General features: G+C 55.3%; 1 protein-coding gene across 2 annotated transcripts in view; it reads right to left on the reverse strand.

Annotated features, from left to right (window-relative positions):
• Positions 1-14,406, reverse strand: part of MED15 (mediator complex subunit 15) — a 63,191-nt gene that overhangs the window by 7,840 nt on the left and 40,945 nt on the right. Inside the window, exons 3-8 of one of the 2 annotated variants that reach the window (XM_081253329.1) lie at positions 14,048-14,099; positions 12,417-12,446; positions 10,792-11,004; positions 4,305-4,522; positions 2,876-3,214; positions 1,687-1,815 (exon numbers count right to left, since the gene is read on the reverse strand). In XM_081253329.1, the coding sequence (XP_081109455.1) occupies positions 1,687-1,815; positions 2,876-3,214; positions 4,305-4,522; positions 10,792-11,004; positions 12,417-12,446; positions 14,048-14,099 (981 nt within the window). The remainder of the gene's footprint in view (positions 1-1,686; positions 1,816-2,875; positions 3,215-4,304; positions 4,523-10,791; positions 11,005-12,416; positions 12,447-14,047; positions 14,100-14,406) is intronic. The other variant, XM_081253330.1, reaches the window with a different exon arrangement.

Genomic DNA, 14,406 nt, shown 5'->3' on the forward strand with positions numbered 1-14,406 from the left:
CCCCCCACCCAGCTACCCGAGTCCCCACCTGGGGAGAAGAGCCCATGCCTGCCTCAGCCCTGCCGGCTGTCAGCCCTCTGTGCTCCACGAGGGGACAGAAGGTTACAAATCAAGGTTACCCTCGAGGTGATCAAGCCCACGGCCAAGCCCCACGCGGGCTGGACTGGGACCTCCAGCAGAAGTAAAGGCATGTGACTACCAGGAAGGGAAGCACAGCCCAGGGGTCGGAATGGGGTATGGAGCGCATACCCCGCGGCCACTGCAGGAGAGCGATGGGCGCCCAGGAAGCTGCAGGGAGTCCACCTACCCAAGCAAGAAGCCTACGAACCAGCAGGTGGGGCCTGGACCATTGGAAGACGGCAACTCTTCGGCTGCTCGCTTCCCAAACACCAAGAACTGGGGTGAAAAGGGAAGTTCTGCTTCAGGACGGAAGCTGCCAGGTCAGAGGGCCAAGCCTCCCACTCTCCTACCAGACCTGAGAGGCAGCAAGGGCAGCGGCTTCCGCCGGCTGGGTGGTCACTCCATGCCACTGCCGCCATCCCAACTCTGACCACAGTCCGCACAGGACACTGAGAGCAGAGAGCCCCAGGAGGCCTGGGGACGAGGCTGGGACACACAGGGTGGTGGCAGAGGAGGATGCCAACATTGTCATACAAGGCCTCCAGCCCTGCCCCAGCTACAAACATGATGTCCGTGGTGTGTTGCACATAAGACCACACGTGGGCAAGCTGGTGATGTGGTGCAGTGACCACAGAGCTACCTCCAAACGCCACAGGTCCCCCCAATGGCGTGTTTCCCATGGACTCCAGCCATGTGGCAGGGACCAGGAAGGACCATTTTTGAGCCTCCCGCCAATGCTAAGGGAACACACAGCATCCCAGCAGTGCTTACCACACGGCCCGGTGCCCCAGACAGGGAGCTCAACAGACTTGGGGAGTGAGCAGAGCAGGAGCCGGCAGGGACGCTCGGCATGGCAGCCCAGCGCCGCACAGCATCGGGGTGGCCGGGTCACCCCTGGGGTCTCACCACATCAAGCAGCACATTGGCTCTGTCTAAAGCCAACGCTCTTCTGAGCCAGACTATCAGTGTTGCCACTGCTGGGTGGAGACAGGAGGAACCAAGGCCGGGGACTGGACATAGGTGAGGGGGGCGTCTATGGAGAAGTCATGAGGCCCAGCCTCCTACCCCAGACACCAAGGAGGTTGTGGCCTCTACTAGGCAAGGCTGGGAGGTCTCCTCCATCCCATCGACATCCGATATGCAGAGGGTGGGCATGGTGGACCTGGGCCACATGTGTCACACAGGGGTGAGCCCTGCAAGTCAGCAGGGCAAGGGGCCACGGCACAAGTCTGTGCTGACCACCAGAGCCAGATGCCACCGTCCTCGTGCTCTTCCCAGTTTCTAGAGAGCTACTATCCCCCCAGCCCCATGCTCAGAGCTGAGGCAAGAAGAGATCGTGATGCTCTCACCAATGCCCTCTTGGAGGAGAAGGGAAGAGGGAAAATGTGGGGCACCACGGGAGGTGGGAACAGCCTGTGCCCTGTGAAGCCGGGGGCCCAGACACGGCCGAGTGGGGCTTCCACCCAAGGTCCCCAGGGACGGGCCCTGATCCAACCAGGACCCTCACCATAGCGCGGGGGACATGCACTGGCTGGCGCCTCCAGAGCCTCGGCTCTGGGCCCTCACCTGGACTCCGGGACCCACTATCTGGGAGGCCTGAGCCGTCGGCACTGCTGTCTGCGGTGGCACCTGGGGCTGCACCTGCGGCACCTGGGGCTGCACCTGCGGCTGCTGCACCACCATCGGAGCCCGGACCTGAGGAGGAAGGGAGCAGCAATCTGGAGCCACCAGGGCAGAGGGCAGAGCACCTCCACGTTCGTCTGTGGGAGCCGGAGTCTCTAAGCTCTCCGCGAGAAGGGGGATGGGCTTGCCACCACTCCCCTGGCTGATGTCCCGCTACTGGCTGTCCCTTATCCCATGGCTCATCAAAAGTGTCCACGCCAGCCAGGCTCTGAGTCAGCACAGCTGAGCCCTCTCTCTCCTGGCGAGACGCCTGCCCTGATGGGACACCACCACACAGCCGTCACCACCAGCTACCGCGGCAAGCAGAGCATGCTGATGGTCTACGAGAACCCCACTCTGAGCCCTGACTCCTCAAAGGAAACCAGGTGACAGGTGTGACCCTCCTCAAGACCCTCCCCAGACCTCCAGCCTGCACCTGTGGGGCTTACTATTCGGCCACTGCTCGATTCAGGTGTGGCCTGTATCCCCACTTCACCCAATGAACAGTAAATAGAAGGCCACAAAAACCAAGGAAGTGAGTTGAAAAAACATTTAAATGGCCCCTTGACACTGCTACCCCTGACTCCGTACAATATTTTGTCTTTCATGTAAACGTCACTGACTGGTTCTGCTTTTACACAGATGCATAAGACTGAAAATAACAGTATTTTACATCAATACCCCCCTCAAAAATACGGTCATGATCTCTGCTCAGAACAGAACTGAGTGGTCAGAAGACCACCATGGACACCCAGGGGAGGTGGTACACTGCCCCCTCCAACAGTAAGAAGATGGGTGTTGCTGTCCATCTAATCATCCACAATCTTACAATGCCTGTGGCTGCCACAGAATCAGCCATGCTGCTCGGAAGACAAGGTGCCACCTGGGAGCAGGGGCATCACACACTGGATGCAGCAGCTGACGGAATGCACGCACCCTTGCTGATCTGAATGTGCGGGCCGGCAGGGGCCAGGGCCACCTGAATCCTGGTGCTGGAAGAGGACCTGCCATCTACAGCCAGGGCGCCCCAGAGACTGCCGACAGCACAGGAGACGCCAGAAGAGCCTCGGCTGTGCGAGCCCTGGGTACTCACGAGTTTCAGCTGCGGCTGGGCGTACAGCATCTGTCCGGGGAGGGCCGGAGCCTGCGACACCAAAGGCTGCGTCTGTGACTGAGGCGGGAGCTGCGATGGCTGGTTCTGGGCCACCGGCGGCTGGGGCTGCGGTGGTGGCTGGTGGTGCTGCGGGTGATGCAGCTGCTGCAGCTGCTGGGGCAGAGCCTGTGAGGGGGGAGGCTGTGGCTGCTGCATTGGGGGCTGCTGTATTGGCGGCTGGGCCTGCAAAGCCTGCTGCTGCTGCTGCTGCTGCTGTTGCTGTTGCTGCAGCTGCAGCTGTGCCATCCGTTGTAGTTGCTGCTGCTGCTGCTGCTGCATCTGGGGTGGAACAAGCAGCACCCATCACCTTTCCGGCCTTGGAATCCTGCGCTGGTAAGTCTGCCCAGGATGCTCTCCTGGGAGGCAGAGGGACACCGAGGGCAACAAGCGTGCACCTGTGCCCTGGCCACCAGACGCTGGCCCATCTCTAGGCCTGAGAGGACAAAGGAAGGGTCCAGGGAAGGGTCTGGAGGGCTTGGTAAGGGGTCACATATAGGCGCAGCACCAGAGAAGCTGGGCAAGGTTCAGCTGACTGCAGATCTCCAAAGCCTCTCCAGGGATGCTTGTTTGGTCCCTAGAGTGGTCACAGGACCAGGCTCAGGATGAGGAGGAAAAGCGGGTCTGGGGCTTCCCTGGTGGCGCAGTGGTTGAGAGTCTGCCTGCCAATGCAGGGGACATGGGTTCGTGCCCCGGTCTGGGAAAATCCCACATGCTGTGGAGTGGCTGGGCCTGTGAGCCATGGCTGCTGAGCCTGTGCGTCTGGAGCCTGTGCTCCACAGCAGGAGAGGCCACAACAGTGAGAGGCCCGCATACCACACACACAAAAAAAAATGCGGGGCTGAAGATTCACTGTCAGCCCTGGGAGAGGGGCCTCCAAGATCCAGGAGGGGCCTCGGGAAAAGGAGGCATAAGCCAAGGCCTGGAGCAGGTGGGAAAGAGCAGGGGGCCCTTCAGGGCTTCCCTTCCTCAACCCACAACAGGCGTGACAAAAGACGCTTAACCCATCAGGGCACTGACTGCAGAGCATGCGCGTGAGAAAAGGTATTCTTGTAAGCAGGGCTCCTAATGTGACATGGCCACCCCTGTGGGACACTAGGCAGGGCTCGATTAGCGCCACGTCCAAACACCGGAACACTCAGGGACAGGTCAGGAGGCCTGCGTGTGCTCAGAGGACGCACACCCATGGGGAGGTCCAGGCCGTGCTACGAGTGGAGGGTAGCCTCACTCTGGCCTGGGCAGACTCTCACATGAACTGCCTGCACCAGGAGCCACCTGATCCATCCCCCGGCACACAGTAGGCCCACTTCTTCTCGTCCCAGGCTTGGGAGCCCTGGAGAAGGCCAGGGTCCAGAACAATGGCATCTAGTACCTGCTGCTGGTTCTGATGATGCAACTTGATCAGATGCTGCTGCTGCTGCTGCTGCTGGAGCTGCTGCTGCTGCACCACGGCCTGAAACTGCTGCTGCATGGCACTCTGCTGCACCTGGAACTGCTGCTGCTGCTGCTGCTGCTGCAGCGCCGCCTGCTGCTGTGCCTGGAACTGCTGCTGCTGCTGCTGCAGCGCCACCTGCTGGAGCTGCAGCTGGGCTGGGGACAGACGGGGCGGGGAACTCGCACTGGGTGCAGCGGGGAAGGAGCCGCCCCCGCCAGTGCGGGAGGGACAGGGGTGATGATGACAGGACAGAACTTACTATAGAGTGAATCACGGTAGTAATGAACAGGAAAGAACAGGCCAGCCAAGAGGCCTGGGACCCAGCAACTAGTGATCTGCTTCCCGTCTCGATGGAACCACCTGCTCTGGACACTTCGTATCAACAGAATTTTACAACTGGGATCTTTTGTGACTGGCTCCTTCCCCTCAGCATCCCGTTTACAAGGTTCACCCACACTGTGACACGGATCAGTATTCCCTTTCTTTTTGTTGCCATATAATACTCCACTATATAGATTTCCCACATTTTGTGTTGTCCATCAGCTGATGGACATCTGGGTTGTTTCCACTTTTTGGTAGTTATAAATAATGCTGATACAAACAATCATTCAGGGACTTCCCTGGTGGTCCAGTGGTTAAGACTCCATGCTTCCACTGCAGGGGGCATGGGTTCGATCCGGGCTCGGGGAAATAAGATGCCACAGGCCGTGCAGCGTGGCCAAAAAATTAAAAACAAATAAATAAAAATTAACAATCATTCACAAGATTTTCAGTGATCCGGTCTCTTCGGGTGATGAAGATGTTTTAAAATTGATGCTGTGAGTGCACTGACCACCCCTGCACAGTACACTTTCAGTGGGTGAATATGGGTACAAACTATATTTCAATAAAGATGAAAAGGAGGAACACAGAGACACTTTGTACACTTTGCCCAGTTTTCCCCAATAGTAGCACTTTGTATAATGCCATAACACAATCAGAATGTGTGCCCATTTGCCTGAGTGTGTAAATTCTATACAATTTTCTCACCTGGCAAGATTCAGCCACCATGGAGGTCAGGACCTGGCACAGTTCCAACACCACAGGAGCCCTTATGGTGCCACGCCTCAGCAGGTACTAAGGTGACCTCCATTTCTAATGACTCTGCCATTTTTAAACCACACAGAAGGACTAGCTCTCTCCTTCAGCACAATTTCTGAAGAGCGTCAGGGTGGGGAGTACATCCATGCAGGACCCATTGTGAGCACATTTCCCACCCACAGGCTTAGACGAAGCTGCTCACTACATCCTTCAACTCCTCTCTAAATTCATTATTTTTGTCTGGTAACTATCAGTAACTGGGAGGGGAAATTGCCCAACACAACTTTTATTTTCAAGTCTTTTTGCATCTTCTATTTCAGGTGTGTTTCCTGTAAGGATTAAAGAGTTGTACCCTCTCCTTACATTTCCATTCAGTCTCAGCAGGAAAGCCTATCCCTCCACATTTACTGTGATTACTTACAGTTTTCAACTTATTTGTATCTGTCTTTCCCCTTCTAAGTTTCTCTTGCTCTTTTTTTTTTTGAGCTTTACTGAGGTATAATGGACATTTTTTTTCTCCTCTTCTGAATTCTATCTTGTTGGAAGACTGGGTTGATTTTTGTTCGTTTGGATTTTTGTTTGTTGTTTCTGTCTCATTCCATTTTTTCCTACGGATTTGGAATTTACAAACTATTTCTACTGTTTTAGCAACGACTTTTACAATTTTATCATGCATATTTAATTTAACAAAGTATAAAGTTTATCCACATTTAAACCTCTTTCCCAAATATGAGGACCTTAGAATCCTCTCTAAACACTTTTTAAAGTAGGTTTTACATGCACACGATAGACCTGATATCCTTGATATTCGCCCTTCCTGACTCCATTTGGTTTGGTCCCTGTTTATCTTCTTATGCCCACACAGCAGACTTATATTAAGAGGCAGGATAGAATAAAGGCCAGGGGTACATCCTCGGACCCAGACACCTGGACTCAAATCCCAACTCTGTCACTGCTCTGTGCCTCAGTTTCCTCAGCTATACTACATACCCCTACATTGGACTCAGAATTAAATAATCTATTACAGACTCAAAACAGTGCTTGGAACGTGTAGAGGGTAGCTCTAAGGACTATTTTACAGAGGTCATTTCTGTTTACACCAAGGATTCCCAGCCTTGCCCCTCCTGACACCTTGGGCCAGACAACGCCGTGCTGTGGGGACTGCCCTGTACACGGAAGATGCTCAGCAGCATCTCTGGCCTCTGCCCACCGCAGGCCGCCTGCAGCAGCCCCACCGCCACCAGCTGTAACAGCCAAACTGTCTCCACGTATTGCCAAACACCCACCAGGGTACAAAATCGCTGAGAATCACTAGCTTAGATTTGTGCGTGTTTATGCCCTTATATGGAAAATGTTTCTTCTCCCATTTACACCTGGCATCTTGGGAAGGACGGTCTGAGAGGTAAGAGGAAATGGTGAGGGGAAAAAAAAGTATGCCCTTAAAAACTTTTAGTGAAGGTCTCCTCGGCTTTGTTGGCAGCTCTGTGCTCAGGGCTCTAACAACCTCTACTGTCTTCTTGACTCCATCACCGAGTCTGCTGAGTCTGCTTCTCGCTCCTTGACAGAAATGGCTGTTTCTGAGACAGTCTTCTGGCCTTTGGTGTCCTGCTGTTTCACAACAGTTTGGGGCATGGATGCCTTATTTAACCTGTGTGGTTCACTGGGCTTTCATCAGCCATTGTCTCCTCACACCCTCTGCGCTTCCATCTGCACTTAGATGCCCGTCAGACTTCCTGATTTCATCCTCCACGTTTCTCACCCTCCTGTTCCTGAGGCCTCTTCTCTAGGTTACATTCTAGGTAACGTCTTCAAATGTAGCTTCTAGTTCAAACTCCTTCTTCAGCTGTATCTAATCTGTTTATTCATCCACACTTTCCTCTTTCAATGACTTTACTTCTCATCTCTGCAAGTTCTACTTGGTTACTTTTCAAATCTGTTTGGTCACTCCTGATACAGTATCCAGTGTCCATTCATTTGGAAGTCCAACCTTTATTTTTTTAAGCACCCCAAGGCCATATCTAACAATGGCTATGTCCTGGGGCGTCTCCACATCTGGTGATTGTTTCTGCTCCTCCTTGAGGTGTGTCTGCTTCCTTCCATGCCTGCTGATTTTGTGTGCTCAATGACTGACCCTGATCTGCAATTCTCACAGGCCTAAACTGGGAGCACCCTCCTCCAATCCGCCCCAGGCTCTGGTGGAGCTGGGGGATGCCAAGGGCCCTGGCACAAATCCTGGACGGAGGGATCCCAGGATTGCTTTCCCTAACCTTGCAGCGTGCCAAGGCATAGCAGGGCAAAGAGCTGCCCCTACCTTCTGCCAGCCCAACAATCCAAAATACAGTCTACACAGAAGGAGAGAGGGCTCCTCAGCAACAGCCAGAAATACGGCTTATTTTTAAAGTAGGTTCTACATGCACATGATATAAAATTCATCAAGGAAACAAAAAAGTATAGAGTTTAAAAGTATCCTGTACCTCAGCCCCAGCCTTATCCACAGTCAGCAGTGTGTGTTTCCTGTGACTAACCCAGGTCACCTGGAGATGCACAGCAGGCTCTGGGCTGCCCTTTGCGAGTCCTCTGACCCAGGACCTACACTCTGGGGGCGTGGAACTAAGGTCGAAGCAGCCTTCATCACACAGTAGCGTTTGGAGGTGTCAGAAAAGGGTAGCAACTACCCATCAGCACTACACTTATTTCAGGGAGACCAGGCCACCAGAGGTCACAGGCAGGGAGGGTGGGTCTGTGTAGAGGCAGCAGCAGGACATGAGAGTAGAGACCACTTCAACTTCCCCTGGTGCCACACAGGAAACCAAGCCCCTCGGAAGCTGAAGACAGGATGTGGGCCAAGGTTGGACTAGGGAGGGTGCAGACAGCCCACCAAAGCTTCGCTGCTGAACTGACAGTCTCAGGAGTCAGACTGCAAAACATTCTAAACTCATACAGCTTAAAACTATTTTTTATTATAAAATCTAAGTTTGTGATAAAAAGAAATTCAACCAGCGCACCCGAGTATAACATGAAAAGGAGCCAGAGCATCCTTCTGAAAGCCGCCCTGCCTGTGCGCGCGCGTGTGTGTGCGTGTGCGTGTGCGTGTGAGAGAGAGAGAGAGAGAGAGAGAGAGAAAGAGAGACACAGAGAGAGACAGGTGTGCTGACAAGAGGGGACCCAGAAGCTCGAGATGAAGAACGAACCACTGAGCCAAGCGTCAGACGGCAAGACGTTAGTAAGGAAGAGAAATGAAGCTCTGGGAGGAAGGGGGTGTCTGGGGGCAGAAGGTGCCAGTGCAGGAGCGGGTGGGAATGAGGATGCATGTGGCCTCTGAGAAGGGCAAGGCGACCTGGACACAGGGAACCCAACAAAGAACAGGGTGCTCGAGGCCACGGCTGCCCTCGTCACAGGGTTCCTGAGAGGGACGCGAGACAGAATACATGGGAACACCACAACATGTACACAAGCATTCACAGCAACTTTAGTTTAACAGCCCAAACCGAAACAACCCATATGTCCTTCAAGGGTGAGTGGATACGTGAACTGTGCGTGGCCCAGCCAATCCAGGGAATATTACTCAGCAGCGAACAGGAAGGAATTACCAACACCACCTGGAGGCTCCCAAGGGCGTTAGGCCGAGTGAAAAAAAGCCAGTCTCAACAAGTCAAATATTGCATGATTCTATTTATGTAACATTCGTAAAATGACACAATTACCAAGGCGGAGAACAGATCAGCAGCTGCCAGGCTTTGGGTTGGAGGGAGGGTGTGATTATTAGGAGGCACCAGCACAGCCTGTTGGTGGTGACGGTTCCACGGGCTGACTCCATTCCACACGTGATAAGACCTCACAGAGCCACACACATGCACGCGCATGCGCAAGAGTGCATGCAAAGACTGGTCCCGTGTGAATAAAGTCTGCCCGAGTTGACAGCACCGTGGTGGTTTTGGTGATGCACTAGTTGGGGAAGCTGGGGGAAGGGCACATGGGAGCTCTGTGCTATTCTGCAACTTCCTGTGACTCTTCAACTATTTCAAAAATAAAAAGTTACATAGGGGAAAAAAGTACTGAAGCGCTTAGCAGTACTAGATAAAAGTCTGCAAGCATAAATGTCCATCAAGAGGGTCCTGGGGGACTCCCTGGTGATACAGTAGTTAGGAATCCACCTGCCAATGCAGGGGACATGGGTTTGAGCCCCGGTCTGGGAAGATCCCACATGCCGCGGAGCAACTAGGCCCGTGCGCCACAACTACTGAGCCTACGCTCTAGAGCCCGCGCGCCACAACCGCTGAGCCCGCGTGCCACAACTACTGAAGCCCACGCGCCTAGAGCCCGTGCTCCGCAACAAGAGAAGCCACCGCAGTGAGAAGCCCGCACACCGCAACAAAGAGTAGCCTCCGCTCGCCACAACTGGAGAAAGCCTGTGCACAGCAATGAAGACCCAACACACCCAAAAATAAATAAATAAATATTTTTAAAAAGAGGGTCCTGGGCCTCCCTGGTGGCGCAGTGGTTGAGAGTCCGCCTGCCGATGCAGGGGATGCGGGTTCGTGCCCCGGTCTGGGAGGATCCCATGTGCCGCGGAGCGGCTGGGCCCGTGAGCCATGGCCGCTGGGCCTGCGCGTCCGGAGCCTGTGCTCCGCGGCGGGAGAGGCCACAACAGTGAGAGGCCCGCATACCGCAAAAAGAAAAAAAAAAAAAAAAAAAAAAAAAAAAGAGGGTCCTGGGGCTTCCCTGGTGGCGCAGTGGTTGAGAGTCCGCCTGCCGAGGCAGGGGACACGGGTTCGTGCCCCGGTCCGGGAAGATCCCACATGCCGCGGAGCGGCTAGGCCTGCAAGCCATGGCCGCTGAGCCTGCGCGTCCAGAGCCTGTGCTCCACAATGGGAGAGGCCACAACAGTGAGAGGCCTGCGTACCACAAAAAAAGAAAAAAAAAGAAAAAAAAGAGGCAGCCGGCGCTGCAACCCTGCTCCTGGCCCGAGCAGTTGTGTGGAGGGTCAGGCGCCTCCTTTGGGAGGGGAATCAGGATGCGAGCCACAGCCCGGGCGGCCTGGGGCCAGGGCAACCCTGGAAGGGACAGACGGGGCTTCGCGGCTGAGGACACCCTGAGACGGAGCTGTTTCTATCTTGACTACAAAGCACAGCCCCTGGGATGGAGTCCCAGGCCACCCCATCCTCCTCCAAGTCCTCCCTCAGCCTGGGCAAGAGGGCCTCGGTGTCCCTCGCCCTCTGGGAGGCAGAGCAGGCTGGAGCTTCCCCAGCTCCTCTCGCCCCCTCACCACCCCCACCCCAGGCTGGGAAGAGAACGCGCCGCCTGTGGAGAGCACGGCAGGTTCTCTGAGAAGCGTGGTACTCACTCTGCGGAGCGGCCGTGGACACGACAGCCATGCCATGGGGGGCCATCCCTGAGGTGCCAGGAGGTGGCTGCCCCGAGAGTGGCATCGGCTGCCCCATGGCCCCCAGGCCGCCCATCCCGCCCAGGGGCTGGCCGGGGCCCCGAGCAGGTAAGCCAATGCCGGCTGCTCCCGCGGCGGGCCCGCCAGTCAGGCTCTGCAGTGCATTCATAGGGTCTGCGGGGCACAGGGTGCAGCGTCTCAGGGCAGTGTCCGCCAAACCAGGCCAGGCTCTGTGGGCCATGAGGCCTTCCCGGGCACACGCTTCCTCCCACCTCCAGGCTCAACACCCTCAGAGTCCCAAATGGTGAGCGGCCGGAGTCCTGGGAGTCCCCCAAGCCCCGGCCCAGCTGCCTGCCACACCCCAGGGGCTGGGACACCTCCTGGGAAGGGAACACAGCCCACACCCTAGCCTAGCCTATGCCAGGTCCTGACAGACTCCAAGGGACGAGCAAGCCCTTGGTGGCAGGCAGTGGCCCCACCCCTCCTGGCCATAGGCCCCTCCTGCTGGGTGAGACACAGCTGGGAATCCAGAGAAAACAAGGGTCAAGGGCTCTTCACAGTAAGCCGAGCCTGGGGCCAGAGAAGAGGGGGCAGGAGTAGATCTCCCAGGGAGGTTACAAGTCCCCTTGTGCACCAGAAGCCCATCTCTGCTAAGTCTGGGCAGGACCCCACTGAGGAGCAGTTCTCAGGAAAGACCCCTGAGAACAAGGGTGTGTGGGAGGGGTCCGCAGATGCTCGCCAGCTGAGTGAGTAATGCCAGGGCCTGGGGGAGGAGCCAGAGGCTCTTGTTGTAACAGCAAAGAGCCACCTGCAGGCAGGTGCAGCCTGGCTGGCTCACCCTGCCACAGAACCGAGTGAACACACACATTCTCCTGGCCAAGCACTCTTGATACCCACCCCCCCACACACACCCCGGCCCTGGCTGGCCAAGAATCGCTGCACAAGCCAAGAGACCCCAGGCAGGTGCAGCCAGCTCGGCCAAGGCAAGCCTGGGCATGCGGCATGTGCCGCCGACAGTAAGACAAACAGCCCGCCAGGGTGGCTCCCCGCCCAGCAGTCGGAGTTTAGTTGGCTACTGGGACCTGCTAAACCCCTTCACTGGCAGCTCACTCAGTGAGACCTAGGCTAAATCAACAGGGTTCCCATGAAATAAAACCTTGAAATTAAAAAATAAAAAAGAATGATAATTCTTAACTTACAAAGAAACTTTGTAACTTAAGAAAGTGAATTCATAGTTATTCTCTAAATACTACAGATTATTATACTGAGCATAGTATTATACCATACTAGTTCTCTCCCAGAGAGCTCAAAATTTTAGATAATATTCAATAATCGTGTGAGTTTTCATCATCTTTTTTGCGGGAGGAATGGGATGGGGTGGTATCGTCCGACTCCACAGTCACCAGGAGGAGGGTGCCTGGTGGGCCGGGAGCTGGCAGTTCTCAGGAACCCGAGGTCGTCTCTCCGGGAACTTCCTCCTCCAGTAACAGCTTAACCCCAGGCACACGCAGCACCCACCATCCCACTCCTGCTACTCCGCAGTCAAGGTTGGGAAAAACTTTAATTCCAAAAGGAGAAACTCTTACCACTGACAGAAGCTTGTGATTTCTTGTTATCTATATATAAAGAAAAAAAAAAGAAGAAACCAAAGTAAACAAAGTTTTTATGTAACCATATATTTCCACACTAAGTCAGTGCTGAAGGCATTCGCCCAGAGGTCATTTGCTAACACTGAGCTGACCCTGCCTAGTGTGTGTGTGTGTGTGTGTGTGTGTGTGTGTGTGTGTGTGTGTGTGTGAGTGTGTGTGTGTGTGAGTGTGTGTGTGTGTGTGTGAGAGAGAGAGAGAGAGAGAGAGAGAGAGAGAGAGAGAGAGAACATGTGTGAATACATGTATGTGTCCCACCCCCGGCAGCATTGACACACAAGGAGGCCTGGAGCAAGAGGGTGCAGAACCACTCCACAGTCAACCTGGGCCCTGGAGAACAGCCCCCAGGTGGAGGCTGATGCTGGGTCTCCTCTAGTTCCTTCCTTCCCAGGCCGGGGCTCTTAGTACAGGCCCCGAGCCACAAACAAGAGTGCTTCAGGGATCTACGGTGGGCCCACAACACCTCCATTTTCAGCCCACTCTGGTGAGGGAGGCAGCATCCCCATTTTCTGGATGAGGAAACTGAGTCTGTCCAAGGCTGGTTAGAGGCCGGATCCAGCCAGCCCCAGGGCGGGCGGGGAACTGCCACAACAGTTCCACCCTCTGCTGGGGGTGAGGTAGCTGTGGGCGCCCCCTCCAAAGGGCTGTGTGCACTGCCGTGCCAGGGCCAGCTCCCAAATGGACCAGCCAGCCCTAAAGGCTGAGCCCTTGCCAGTACAGACGGGGTCGTGGCCAGGCTGCTCATGCCCCAGGCTTCTAGTGGCGGCTCCTCTTGTTCCAAACACCATGGGACCTTCCCAAACACAGCAAAGAAAGTGAAATCAAGTGAGGTTCATCTTGCTGGCCAGTCTGGTAAAAAGTTAGTGTGGAAAGAAGCAATGGCCCTGAAAGGACTCTGGGGTCCCCAATGTTTCCCTCTGAGATGAGTGACGCTGAAGCCACAGGTGTCTCGACAGCCACAGGGAGCAGCCGTCCCGTGGACAGGCTGCGTGGGAGGAACCTGCCTCCTGTGGTCACACCACTGCAGGCCGGCAGGAGGTGCTGTGGCTGTAACCACCACCACCACCCCCCAGCGGCCCTGAGCGGCCCTGACCCGAAGAGGACCTGGGATGCTGTGGGGCTGGGCCCTCACCAGGGCAGGGAGTACAGGGTGGCGCTGAGAAAGCTGGCCCCAGAAGCTTCCAGCCTGACAGGAACACAGGTCCAGCCTCCACAGGTCAAAAAAACCAGGGATCAGGGAAGGAAGTGTCTATTCCAGGGTGGACTCTGCTTATTCAGGAACTGCCTAGAGATCAAAGCAGCAGTCTTTCAAAAAGGGAGATTAAGCAGACAAGCAAAAAGAGCAGTCCAGCCCAGACCACTTGGACACTAACATCTCCATTAGGCCACAATCAGCACGTTTCAGGCTGAGGCTCTGGGAGGATGGGAAACATGGAATCAAATGCGAAGCCATGAAGAACTTCCCGGAAAGCAGGCGCTGTCCACAGACATCCTGCCTCAGGCACTGGGGCCGAGACTGGCCGGCCTCTCGTGGCGACCACAACCACCCAGAGATGTGATGTTTTACTTACGGATGTCTCGAAAATGGATAATGAGCCTGGCCACGAGAGAAAGGTATTCATCCTAAAAGTAAAAACAGGAAGCAGTTTAATCCCAGAAGCAGAAGTGAGGCCGAGTGACGCCCCTTCCCGCCCTGGCCCTGCTGTGCTCCTCCTGAAGGCAGGGATGGCAGCCATCCCCGTCTGTCTGTCTGTCTTCGTCTGGCTTGGCTCGGCCTCCTCTGGAATCCATCCTTCTGGGAAAGGCCGGCAGAGCTCGGCTACCACAGAACAACAAAAGGCACACAGAAACAGAAAACCAAGAAGGTACCAAGACACTAGAAGACGCTGCTCCCCCACCCTGCTGTAAACCCTGGCGAGGGCCACGGGGG

The sequence above is a fragment of the Mesoplodon bidens genome, assembly GCF_964165515.1.
Source record: "Mesoplodon bidens genome assembly, chromosome: 13".
In the NCBI taxonomy this organism is placed as follows: domain Eukaryota; kingdom Metazoa; phylum Chordata; class Mammalia; order Artiodactyla; family Ziphiidae; genus Mesoplodon; species Mesoplodon bidens.